The sequence below is a fragment of the Lepisma saccharinum genome, chromosome 10, assembly GCF_977018435.1.
Source record: "Lepisma saccharinum chromosome 10, izLepSacc3.1, whole genome shotgun sequence".
NCBI lineage: Eukaryota > Metazoa > Arthropoda > Insecta > Zygentoma > Lepismatidae > Lepisma > Lepisma saccharinum.
The window spans coordinates 11,708,162-11,722,603 of record NC_139238.1 but is presented as its reverse complement, the minus strand read 5'-3'; the positions used below and the strand labels follow the sequence as shown (position 1 = coordinate 11,722,603).

General features: G+C 36.6%; 1 protein-coding gene across 2 annotated transcripts in view; it reads right to left on the bottom strand.

Annotated features, from left to right (window-relative positions):
* Ptp52F (Protein tyrosine phosphatase 52F) overlaps window positions 1-14,442 on the bottom strand; it is a 209,097-nt gene that overhangs the window by 74,497 nt on the left and 120,158 nt on the right. For both annotated transcript variants that reach the window (XM_083129556.1, XM_083129555.1), the window contains exons 5-7: window positions 13,479-13,772; window positions 9,552-9,875; window positions 2,297-2,584 (exon numbers count right to left, since the gene is read on the bottom strand). In XM_083129556.1, the coding sequence (XP_082985682.1) occupies window positions 2,297-2,584; window positions 9,552-9,875; window positions 13,479-13,772 (906 nt within the window). The remainder of the gene's footprint in view (window positions 1-2,296; window positions 2,585-9,551; window positions 9,876-13,478; window positions 13,773-14,442) is intronic.

The window sequence follows — 14,442 nt, the reverse complement described above, 5'->3', positions numbered from 1 at the left end:
ACCTCCGTGCCTCCACCCACAAGTTGAACTTCACTGTCGCCGTCCATACCAACCAACACAATATCCCTTTCAACGACTGCTTCCGGGTAGCGATCATCCATCTCTTACCCCAACCAACCAACACCTCAGTTCGCAAAAGATGGGAGAGGGCTTATATATCAGCCATGAGTAGAACCACTCCCCCTGGCCTGAACAAGGCCACTCAGGGCTAGACTGCAAAATTGACCCTTGTGTTTTACAGTTTTAGCTGGTTTCCTTGAACCTAATCAATGTTATAAACACACAGTATTGCTAGGTCGAACTTTGTTTTCAACGGGAATATATATGCGAATTTCCACTAGGACTCAACTTTTTTAAAATCATGTTTACATTCGTATTTTTTCATGTTTTCATTCAAAGGGACTTTATAGAAAAAGGCAGGGCCATGGTTGCGGTAGGGGTGGTAGGTCAATTACCCCAGGAGTAGAGCCCGGAATCAGGGGGGGGGGGCAATTAATGCTACTTTTTTCCCACTTCCCATTGTTTCCTCACTTTAAATTTTACATTTCTGGAATCCTTGATTCACACCCTTCCCAACGATGTATCAAACAGATTTCTATTAAGAAGGGTCGATTCGAAATCCTTACCCCCCTCAGTAACTTCCCCTTTCCTCCTCCCCCCTCCCACCCTACTCTGCCCATCCACTCACAGTTTCGACGAGTCTGGTGATGGAACAGTGTATTTTCCATTATACGCACTACTTCTTCTACGATCCAGACTTGGCAACTCTGCCAAATCTCCAACTTTCGGTTCCATCTTTTCTCTTATGCTGAAGATGCAACGATAAGTTTGCGAAAATTCTAAATTTTTCACTGTCTGGTGAGTGTTTCCTTTCTCCTTCTTTGCTTTTTATTTAGCCCTCTTGGCCCTCTTTTCTTTTATATATAATTTATAGTCCAATAATGTCATACAGAGCTCTGTGAGGTATTTTTTGATTAGCTGCATTTTTCTCTATAAGGAAGTGGTATTTTTTAGCCAAGAGGGAAGGTTGTTGTGGAATTTTATACCTGCAGAATGTGGTGATCTGTCTCAGAGTTAATCTGTTAGTCTGGATATGGAAGTTTTTTCTTTGTCTTGTGTTATGTCTATGAGTTTCTTAGTTTCTAAATTGTGTTTTGTCATTAAGTACATAGATAATATATTTATAAACCTACAGCAAAGATAAAGTCATAATTTTGTTTTCGCGAAAGGCAATTCTGCATGTGGATCTGGAAGGTATTTTGCACATAAGTCTAACAGTCCTTTTCTGTAGTGTGAACACTCTTTTTGTATGCATCTGAGCTGCTGCTCTCCAAGCAGTAATACAGTATCCTAATCGCTGTTGTTCTCTGGGTTTTGAGACCAGAGCCCGTCACATCTTTTGAAGTAGCTCCCCAATTGTCCTCACAACACTGGGTCAATGCCAAAATTTTATGGCTCCCATTGAGAATCAAACCCCTGGCCATGGGCATCAGGAGGGAGGTCAAACCAGTCTGTTGACCATCCTCTGGAAATTGGCATAATTTGTTTCAAGTTGTAGAAAACTTGTTATTTTAATAGTTAACAACAAAAATGTTCAAATAACCGAAGTAAAAATATGTTAGATCGAAAATAATTAGTGTAAAATACAGAAACCAAAGAATCTATCAATCTAAAGAATAAATGGTTCCACCATTTCCAAAATTATAGTTTTTTGTGAGAGAACAAATAACAAATTTTATATCTTAAACATCCCCCTCCCCCTAACTTTAAAACTTTTCCTTGAACAGGAATGTAAAAGTTAATAGCAAAATAGAATAACTATGCATTTCAGTACACTGACCAGATGAAATGTAAAAACATAAAGGAAAAACAATTGTGTTTAATATTCACTCAAAAATCTTCACAAGGATATAACAATAATAATAACAAAAATTTGTAATAAAATTGTTTCTATATTAGTTTATAATAATTACTATTGTGATAAATTATAACCATGGTAATATAATAATTGTTATTATCTTTACTAATCAAGTTTTATGAATGTCCTGACGTCCTACAAACATTTGTGACAACTCCCATGCTTGACCACTCACACCAAAGGTGAGAATGCCAAGCATTTGGCTACGCAGGAGTTCCTGTAACACTTTCATAATTTATTGTTATTATTATTATCACAAGAGGAAATTTTGTGGTGCAGAGCATCAAACAAAGGTTGCACAAGCACCTCTTCACAATCCGCCAATAGTGCCTGCGTGTGCAAACATTATGTTAAAGTTTTTATGATGGTGATCCTTACCTTCTTCACTGGTCGTTTCTGTGACCCAAGCTAGCTTCCCTTCCAAACCATTACTTCCTTTGGTGAGAAGCGTTATATTGTATTCCGTGCAACCATGTAAGCCATCCAGAGTGTGACTTGTTTGATCCGCATTCAGTGGACTCGAATCTAATAAATTCCCATCACTTTTAAATATGGAAATCAAGTATCCTTTCAAACACTGGCTGTTCTCTGCCGGTAGTTCCCACTGAACTGTCATGGACTGTGACTCAACACTTTCAACTGTCAAATTTTTGGCCTCTCCAGGTGCTGCAACGAGAATGATAATTGTTAAATTATAGGAAATTATCAGAAAATCGATTTATTAAACTTAACTCCACTTCTGGTTATCATATTATACTCAAATCAGAAAATATATTTGCAGTTGGGACAATTACTGTCATGCAGTGTAACAATAACAGAATAAAACTTGTTCTGCATACAATAGAATATAAAGTTCAGAAAAAAATCTTGGATTCAGCCTTTCAAAATCTGAATTTAAGATATTAAAATTAATGCCTTCAATATGAATATAACGGCATAGAATAAAATCAATAATATGGGTTATTAAATATTTAGAATGAACATGTATAAATTATACATTAGTACAGTTGCTCCCAAAGTGTGCACTGCAGCACTCTAGGGTGCAGTGGCTGCATAGGCATAGTTTTGCCTGTCCGCTTGTTGGGGCTAACTTTATCCATTACAAAAATCATCACAGGCATTCTCCCTGAGAGACAGGTAACCGCACATCATTTTATCCAAAAGAAATGGAATTGTTAAAAAGTAATAAATACGCTATCATAGATGGTTGCAAATTTATTAAATAACAATTTCTTCTTTAGAATAAAAAAGGTATAATTTTAATGTGGTAATATTTATGGGTAATCCTCTGTTCATGGTACCGAGCAAATTATAATACTGCAAGGCATTTAAAAGCATAATCTACATAGGTAATGGAATAGTAATTATTTAAATTTCATTTATTTCTATGCAACGAAACTTCGCATTTTCCTAATTTTACTACAACTGAGAACCACTTGTGACTATATTCGTGAATAAAACTTTAAGATGAACTTAGAGAGGAGAGAGGGAATGAACTTAGTTGGTTTGACATCTTATTAATCTTATAAATGTTTGCAAAGAGATCCCCAGAATATACAGTTAGTAGGCTGTAATTAGTTTCCATTCATTTAAACCTCACATGCAGGTCTTCTTTTTTACCAATATACTATGCATGCTTATAATTGGATGTTTTTTTTGCTTAATTAAGGCCACCTGCAAGATTTTTCTCACGGAGGAAAGGTGTGTGATGCTTTTCCCCAGTTTAGAGAATTCTTATATAGCATCCTCACCACTACGATAATTTGCATTGGCACTTAATCTGCTGTCTTTCACGGCACCCCCTCATCCATGCTTTCATGCTACAATTTCAAAATTTGAATTGTATGAAGTTTTTCCACATATCTCCAACCCCTCTGCAGGTGCTTAATATCTAATCAAACAGAAACCAATGCCATTCTAAGTTCAGTTAATTCACATTATAGTCCAGTACCGCCTATTGGCTAATCAGAAACCAAATAAGAATGAACAGCAACGTATGGGAGCTATTCACCCGACGTTTACATTTCTGTGCTTCCTTGGTGTGGGCGGGAACTTTACTTCCGATTTTCAATAGAGTAACATGGAGTTCAAAGGTGTAAAGGCAGTGTCTTAAGAAAAGGTGACAATCAATGTGTGGCTCTTGGTTATAACACGAGGTTGAGAACAAATATTTTTTCTCTGGTATATATGCATGGTTTTCAGACTGATCCGGTACGGAAAAATCTGTGAATTCAGGCAGTAAAGTGAAAAGACTGGACACAAGTACGAGGGAATGGGCTCTATAGTCGACACTACATCACCGGAGTAATTCAAATGAAAATATTTTACGTGTCGCACATGTGTTGACTATATCTAAAAATTGAAACTGTTTATAATCATCAAGAATTCCAAAAATTATAATTTAATGTAATCAATGTAAACTTTATTAGTAAGTTTACTAACTTCTAAAGTCTTTTCTTGAATGACACTTGCAAAAGTTAATAATAAACTACAATAACTGCACATTTCAATATTGTTACTGTTGTGCTGGATATGCACTCGAATAACATTAATAAATAAATAAATAATAAATTTAGAATAAAATTTGTTTATTTCATTAGTTTAGTAATTATTTATTGTATAAAATGTATAACAGTTGTAATTTTTATTATTATTATTTCTACTATTCTACTTCTATTACTGGTCTTTGTAAGACTCTAGTTTACGTCCTTTTCCTAAGGAATACGTGTCATATATTGTTAGAAAGGTTATTTTATAAGGAATTCAACAAAGTAAATCCCAAGCCGAGAAAAAATTTCCTGGAGGAGAAAATCGAGAAAAACCGATGTTGTCCGGATATGCGTGATTGAACGTACTGAGGACATTTTTCGATGATGAAGCACATATTTAGGGGTGAAATGAGTGCTAATGGAACCTAACCTAAAAGGCCTAACCTAACCTCGTAGGCATTCCCGTGAATGGTTAGTGACAACGTGTAAAAAGAAAAACTTACTTACCCTACGGATGCCAGAGCGCTGGCTGTCTGCTAGCACGGTTTTGTAAACGGGCAAGAAGGACGTAAACTAGAGTCTAGCCCTGGTCTTTACCCCCTACAAAAATTTCTGACCATGCTCTCTCTAAGCCATATGATAAAATTAAAGGGGCTGTGTTTGTCTATATAATGTCAGAAAATTATATATTTTACTGTTGGAAAATTGAAGTATTTCAATGTTTATAATTTATGTAAGCTTTATTTCAACCTGCAGAAACTGTTGGAAGAAGATCAACATTGTCTTGGAAAAGATTACTATTTTTCCGTAAATCTTCATCCAAACGATCTGGGAAATTGCCAATCTTTTCTAAGTACCTTTGTTTCTCTATATCACTCAAAAATGTCAAGTGATACATTTTGCATCCGATCTTTTATAAGAAAATAAGCTCTGTGACAATCTTTATTCCACTTGTTTACATTGGAAAATTGCCCACATCAGAAGTTGTTTCCCCACCATTTACAATCGAATTGTCTGATTATTTCTTGTTTACTCAGGAATAACCCCCATAAGTTTTGCTAACATTTGATGACGATTGACTTATAAAATGAAATGCTTAACGAAATCATGTGTATTATTATGTGAGATACATATGGGACTCTGAAATCAAGTGCACTAAACTGGAACACTAAGTATTATGACGCTTTCAGATCTTAAGAAATGTCTATTGAAGAAGTGAATTAAGGAAACAAAGAATGACGGACTATCACAAAATTGAGAACCTCGCAAGTTACTGAATTATCGCAAAAGGTGCGCTATTCTTTGTCTCTATGTAGGCTTAAGGATAAATTAATTTTTTTATTAAAAGAATTACCATTTGTGCCTGAAAACAAGGTCTAAATGAAACAAAATATTTAAAAAAGAACATGCACTAATAAATGATAGCATGATGGATGCAGAAAGTTGCTATCTATCGGTGAAATGTTATTTAATTATCCCAAAAACTAGACTTTTAAATGAGGATCCTCGACCAAATAAGTTTTAGCCATATATAACCCTGGGCAAGTGACTTCAAAACACATTCGAAGTAGGTTTGATCACTTTGCCTATGCATTCTTTACATTTCTTTCTGAAATTCATAGTTTAAGCTTGTTTGCTCGATGCCTGACTTTTACTATTAATAAACTATTAAAAGGAATGATCATTCTGTCATCTGGGCTTTAATTTCACAAACAATATGAGCACATCATCAAATAATGATTTTCCAATAATTTCCAATCTCCAAAAGATGATTAAGATTTCTTGCTGTTATTCAACCAGCATAAGCACGTGTCCGTCCTTCCACGATAGTCTTCCTGTGGATTACTTGAAACAACAAATAAGCTTCTTCTTACTTCCAGAAGAATGAATCTATCTAGAGACTCCAAGAGATACCCGATATTCCTAGAGCAGCATCCCTAGTAGAAGTGATCCACGAGATTCACCCGTCACCAGGAGAGTTGAACACAACTTTCAATTGCATCACCTTCGTGCAATGAAAAGTCCAAATAAACCTGGCACATCTGCATACATATTGGTGATGCGGTGCAACGCACCCAAAAGACTTGGAAAAGAGTGATTTCGTCAATGAACTGCAGTGATCACCACTTAATAAAACAATTACGAAAGATTGAATTGCTTCTGCAGGATCGCGACACATTCACGTGACATTTAGGCATACATCTTTAAATGTCCCCCATGCAATACAAATCCACAGAAACTAAATTCATGTAACAGTCCAGTCCCCGAAAACCTAACTGTGCCACACAAAGCCTTGATCGTGACCTTGACGTGGTCATCTGACAAAGTGGAGCCTGGGCCACTCATAATCTTACCTGGCAATTTTTTGTATATAGAGGTCCTTGTGACCGACAGATGTGGTGGAGCCTAGGCCACCAAGAATAATCCTCCTAGGCAACCATTTATGTGACCTAACAGACTACACGCTACCTGGCAGCCTCCAAAACGTAGGTAAATCTTTTTTTAAAAAATAACAGTGGTTAAAAGTAAAAAAAAAATAGAGTGAATAAATCACCACTGATTAGCTACAAAGAAGAATTAATACTTTATATTATTGACTACCAAAGCATGAGTGTTTCATTATTTATAATATGTATTTCATATTGGTCTGAACATGTAACAGATTTGATTCAGTTTAATTACTAGATCATGAATATGATTATCCCATGTTAAACCTGAATTTATGCACAATAATAGGAATTGTGCGCTTCTAACTTGTGTTACATTGGATTTGTTACTATTGACTTGAAAGTTGTGGTATTTTTTGTTAAGGTTCAAAATGCATGATATTGATTTATTCATTTGTGCTTCATATGTTGTTTTCTTATAATCATTATGTTAATTTTTCAGCTATATTATTAATTTGAAATTGTAATGCTTCTGGATTTTTATAGCTTAGAAATATAATCACACTCATCTGCATATAGAAATGTGTGTGATGGTATCACTGACAAATTTAAATATCAGTATAATGGTAGTATAACATTTTCTCACTATTGGTTAAAGTTTCGTAACAGTCTATTCCTAATGAAACCTTGGTGAATAGTATGGAGTTAGATGGAAATACTAATACAGGGTGTCCAGCTTAAACATCCAATAAAAGAAAAATTCATAACTTGAGATCAATTTGAGATATTTCTACAGAGTTTAGTTCTACAAAAAGCGTAACTCGAAATGTTTATTTACATAACTAGTATGTTTCAATATGTGCACCATTTGTGGCACGACAGATGTCTAATCTGTATTATATATCTCTCCATGTGTTCAGCATTGCAGGCATAACATTGTTGATAGCTGCATGAATGCGATGGTGCAGATCAAAAACTGGTGTTTGATACACTTTGATTTTCCCCAAAGGAAAAAAATCAAGTGCCGTAATGTCTGGGCTTCTAGGGGGTCAAGAAATTGGATGGCTACCCCTACCAATCCAATGCCCAGGAAATTCACGGTCCAAAAAATCTCTGACAATTCCTGTGTAATGACATGGCACGCCATCATGCTGGAATAAAACGTCACAAGGAAGTTGTGGCACAACATACAACTCCAACATATCCAGTGGCCTCCTCGATGACACAGTGGTTGCGTCGTCGCCTTGTAATCAAGGGGTCCCAGGTTTGATACCCGGTGGAGGCACATAGTGGTTCGGATTCCACTTTAAACTGTAGGTCCAGTCCCGATTAGCCTTACTGTGCATAAAGTGGACTTAAAACACAAAGTCAAACAAACAAACAAACTCCAACATATCCAGGTAATTTGCTCCATTAACAGTACGCTCCATAAAGAAGTATGGCCCTATAACCCTGTACTTCAACAATGCACACCAGACCATGGGCGTCCGGAAGGGGGGGCAAGGGGGGGCCGTGGCCCACCCCTGGAAAACGAAAGTCAACCAAAAATTACATATTTCACACATATAATTTAATTTCAGCCACAATAATGTGTGTTACTTATTGCACGAACATGATAAATTCAAATTTAAGCAAATGTTTTTTGAAGGATGAACACTATTATTGGGGAAAATGTGCCATGTTGGCCCTCCCTAGAAAAAAATACCTTCCTTGCCCCTCCCTGGAAAAAATCCTGCGGACGCCCATGCACCAGACATTTATTTTTGGAGGGTCACGTTCATGTTCTCTCACTACACGGGTGGTTCTGTTTCCCAGATGTGACAGTTGTGTTTATTCACCTTCCTGGAAGTGTGGAACGTACACTCAACTGAAAAACAAAGTGAATCGAGGTATGCCTAATCTTCATCAATTTTAGCAAGAATTTCTTCTGTGAATGCTTTCCGCAGTGGCTTGTCCTGAGGTTTGAGTTTCTGACAAAGCTGCAATTTGTATGCCTGTAGGCGCAACCGTTTATGGAGAACATCACGTACTGTCGACTTGGGTACCTGTAATTTACTACTTGCTTATCAGACGGACTTCCTATGGCTTTGTTGGAAGGATGTGTAGAATTCTTCAACACTAGACTCTGAAACTGCACGCTTTGTATGGTGGCCCAACATTGACTGCACGCTGCCAGTTTCCCCAAAGGCATTTGTCCCATCTCATAATAGCTTTAAACATGGGAACATTGTCAGTTGGTCGTAATTTGATATTCATGCCGAAAACGACGTTGTACAAGTGTTACAGACTTCAGCTCGGCGAAAGCAAGCACACAGAAAACCTGTTTTGGAGTCCACATTGCTACTGGCGCGTTTATGCTTGCCGCAAACAACACATTGGCGTGATTTTGCAAACAATGTGGTTATGCGCATGCATATGTGTGGAGCAACCACACAGAAAAAAAAAATTGATTTACTCTATTTGTAGAACTAAACTCTGTAGAAATATCTCAATTACATCTCAAGGTATGAATTTTTCTTTCATTTGACGTTTAAGCCAGACACACTGTACTATGATATAGTATAATGGAAACTGCCACCTTGCAAGAAAGGGGATCTGATTCTGGTGGAGGCACGTGGCACAGTGGTTCAGATGTCACTTTAAACTGTGGGTCCAGTCCTGATTAGTCTATCTGAGGACAGACTAGACAAATTATCAACGAAAACAATGTTATCTAAACCTCAATACATGGCAATCCTTGGTTATAGTGTGACTTACCCACATCTTTTGTATTTTGAACAGCAGACTGTGAATCTCCCTTTGTACCATTTAGTGTAAGTGCGGTTACTCTCGCTGAATACTTGGTGCAGGCAAACAAACCACTTATAATGAACTTCGTGTCAGTTGTGCTGTAACTAGCAGATGGTTGGATTTCCTTTGGATTTACCGGATTGATTTGAGGCGTAATTTGTTCGGGCATCTCGAAAATCTCCACAAGGTACTGATGCACGCACAAAACATTTTCCTCAGGCGGATCCCATGATAAATTCAAGAAGTTTGGCCCAACTTCCGTGAAAAATAGGTTTCTTGGTTTTCCAGGGGCTAGACAAAATATACAGAAATGTTAGTATATTTGTGCATAATTCAAACTGAAATACAGTACTCAAAATAATTGTTGCATATTATTAAGACATGATACATATATATATCATCCGTATTCGTGATAACCATTTTGTGTTCCTGACTTGCAGAATCAATCCCAAGTAACCAAAAGTTGTTGGACCAACGTTGGGCCAACCGTACGAAAATGGTTGGCCAACGGTTGGCCCAACGCAAAAACATACCGTTGGCCAACGATTTTGGCCGTGGTTCCAACATTGGGCCAACATGTGGTTTTTACGTTAGGCCAACGTATGGTTTTACTACGTTGGCCCAACGTACTGGAAACTAAAGAATGGATAGGTTTGTTTTCTGATATATACATAATTTAATGTGAGGCCAAATGTAAACAATAGTTCAAGTTATTCATGAAAAAGAAAAAAATATACAGCACTCTCTCAGTCACATGCTATCATTGTTTTCAAGGCAACATACCTTCAAGTGATAGGTAGCACAAAAACTTTCTAGAGTTACTAAGGTTTCCAACTTTCATTGAATTTAGTCTTCTTAACCACCTTCACAATAATACCTGTAAGAATGTTCTTTTTCTATTACAGCAAAAGAGACAAACATTAAGCAATTGCCAACACATCTTTCATCCACGTCAACTGACAAAGGACTGGTGAGTGACTGCAAGTTAAAAATAGCTTCTACTTTCATATGGCCAAATAAGACTATCTGAAACTCTGAGTAAATGAATACATATTATATTTCCAGTATGTGATGTGACTGAAATATTCGAAAAGAGACACTGTTACATGTCACTTATTTTACACTCTAGAATTTTCATCATTCTCCTGAAAGTTGTCTTAGCATTAAAAAAGTTGTTTATAGAAACTGATTTTGACTCACGTTTCCATGGTTGGGCAAAGGTTGGCAACCACCGTTGGCCCAACGTAAAACCAACGTCAATTTGCCAAACAACGTAAATCCAACCTTTCCCACGTAAAAACTGACGTTGGCCCAACAGTGGTGGTTACTTGTGATGGCAAACCATGGCCAGCTTATTCGCCCCACCTCAACAGCATTGAAAATGCAGGGGCACTTTTGAAGATAGCTGTCACAGATTCTCCAAAAGCTACAGGAATGGGAGTGTATCCTTCAGGGTAGACTGGACAACCTGGTGCAAAGCATGCCACATCGTGTGGAGAGGTGCATACGTGCTTGGGGAGGATGCATTGGCTCCTGAAGCAGGGGTTGTTAAAGGTCCAGGAATTTTAAATAAATTCGGTAAGAATAAATGGGTTCTGGACTGTAAATAACATTTTTATCTTTAAAGTATTTCAATTTTGTCCTGGAACCTTTCTTCCAGATCAATTTAAATATGATCCAAGCTTGGTATTGAAATAAAACAATATGCAACTTGGACTGAATGTAAATTGTGCTAGAAAAAATAATCTGGTCTGGTTTTAGAACTCATTAGAATCCTGTTGTGCTTGCGGACACTCATCATGCACCTTGGATGTTTCGGTTCACTTTGTAACAGCGCTACTACACACTTTCCCCTCCCTCTTGTTTCATGTAAAACACTTCACCTTTGCTTTCAAATAAAGGTTTTTGCTTTCTACCTCATTTCCTTCAAGACCTACATGCCATTCCATTCTGTATATATGAAATTATGCAACATTTTCTTTTTGAATTGTAATTTATGGCACCCAGATGACTTATTGAAAACTCGTGTAATTTTGTGTTATTCAGGGATCAAACCTGAGTCTTTCGGATTCCATGCCAATGCTCTACCATTGAGCTACCAAGCATCTCTCTGGTCCACCATAGTTTAGATGTAAGTAGTATTTGAATATACTCATAACTTACATTTGTTTTAAAATTTAGTCATGTTAGGACTTTTTATTTAGGTATGAATCATTAAAATAAATTAACTACACAATTTAATGGATAAAGTAGGAAACTGTAATAAAATATGAACATGAAATATAAAAAAAAAAAAACAGTAATACCACTCGGTTATTTCAAAGTTTGCATTCCATCAAACAAAAATTATATTGAAACATATATTCAAAATTTCTTCTTCTTTCATTATTTGGATTTGCCACTGTTCTCTTTTGCAATATCCCATCTGTTCACCAAAAATTTTCCCATTAAGCAATTATAAGCACACTATCTTCACTGAATTTACATGTGCCAAATTTCTACTAAAGTCACATTCAACTTTCCAAAGAGTATAACCATGGCTTTCTCTGACCTCTAAGGTGAATACCTATATTATTATACAATATGTTATTGGAGAATTCATTGAATTATATATCACTTTCATTTGATTAAAGTTATATGTATACGTATGTATATGTGTACTTTATTATATAGTATATACCGGGTGTTCCATGTAAGACCAGCCTGCATGCATTTCCATGCAGAACAGGTGAGCAGGTTTTTACGTGGGACACCATATATGTAAACTAAGGTAAAGTTATTATTGCATATTGCAACATGCAGGAGGTGTGGAAGTAATTTAACAATGTTGTCATTTTATTGAAACAACTTTTTAATTCTTTACATTTTGCTGTTACCTGCGGTAACACTGGTCAAATGCACGCCATGCCGCTGCCTCCTAGTGATAGTATTGAAATAAAGAGGGATTTTTTTTTATTGGTGAGGATTCTGGTATAAATAGTTCGGATATAGTATAATTTATTTATTGACAAGAGGGTGGCAGAAGAGGTTATTCAATTATATATGGATAAGTATGTTAATCAGGTATTATCCTCTGATGTTATTCTTAGGATTCATGATATGTGGTTAATTGAAGAAAAAGCTATAATTATTCATAATGATGTTTGAAGTGGGCACATGAAGAGTGCGCCAGTTGTGACGAAGAAGGTGAGGAGTTTGAGTGTGAATTTTGCAACTAGGCCTACACCTAATCCCTTATTGATAGACTATTGATTACGAATTACTATTTACTTTATCTTGTAAAGATTTCATACTTAAGATAATACTTAAAAAACATAATACTTATTCTTAATGTGTATTACTTCAGCTTGTGTTGATTAAATACACACTCTGAATCAATGTGATTTGTTCATTTACCTAAGCAGGTAAAATGGGAAGGGGCTGGCCATTTTACCCAACCTAGGCAGGCAAAGTGGCCACTTCGTACGATTTTTAAAAAAGTAACGTGCACATTTCTAAACAACAAGAATTAAAAAAAAAATAGAAATTGGAAGTAAAGTTATTATACTTACTATTGGTCTATGTTTCTATAACTTCGCTGATTAAAAAGGTATGATAAGAAGTCATCAAACCTTAGAGTGGCCACTTTACCCTTCCTTCCCCTATTGGTGTAATTAAAAGTGGAACTTGTAGGTTGAGGTTTATTGGACTAATTATAATTAGTGCTGCTGTTAAAATTATTGATGATGCTAATGCTTGAATTAAGAAAAACTTAAGTTATGCTTCTGTATTTCGTTGATTATTTGGTGTGGAAATTAATGGAATAAATTATATTAACACAAAGATGCAAGAAAATGTGAGATAAGTTTGAGAGACTTTCATAAGCCAAAAACAGTTAAAAGTTCATTGTCTTACCACCTTCCTTTGTTGGTACTTTTATTTCTGCAGGGGTTCCCGCACTGTTCTCTTTGGTTATGCCAACTATTTGCATCACGTACGTCCCACATGCTTGAAGTCCAATGATAACAACTGAGGTGTTATTCGACACTTTGGAAACGCTTGGTTTCTGAGGTTGATCTTCAAGCCAGTATGATATGTTGTACGAATCAATACATTCTGCACCAACCTGGGGCTTCTCCCATTGTAATACGACACTGGAAGGATCATTTCCATTTGCCTGTGACGTGAAATTCCGTACTTGGCCTGGATCTGAAAAGTACAAGAAAGAGATCAAATTAATGGGGCAAGTAGTAAGGAGGTGCCTGTGGAGTCACTCCAGTGACAAGGTGGAGCCAGGGAGGTGACCATGAGCCCTCAAGGAAATGTTCCTCGCACATTCTTAAAATACATTAATTATGCCATCATTATATAAAATCAGCATAATTTGAAAAATATTATTAGCATATACCAGGTTGCCATAATTAAATTTTTGAATTTGAAATTAAACTTTGGGTGCGTCAGCACTAAGGCTATTTTGCACCCGTCACATTATACGGGGTCCAGCCCCTTATCCTTACACATAACAACTCTAACGTTGCATAACTAAAATCATAAAATATTCTGACTCGTTAAAAGCTGAGGCTGTAAAGGAGCACTCGGCACAAATAAGGACAAACCACAGGACAACACAAACAAAATTATACTGGCCATGGGGCCAGTCGCCAGAGCCTCGTTAGTCTGCAGTCCAGGGTGTACTATGTGGAAGTGAGGTTGACTATTGGGTGCACTACGTTGAAGGAGCACCCCTTACACCCCGTCATAATTCAAGTTTCCCTACTTGAACATCGGGTGAAACATGGTATAAAGGATATGGAAACTACGGAGAAGCAAAAGCTGATGAAAAACATAGTTCAAGTTTTCACCACCAGGTGGAAATGTA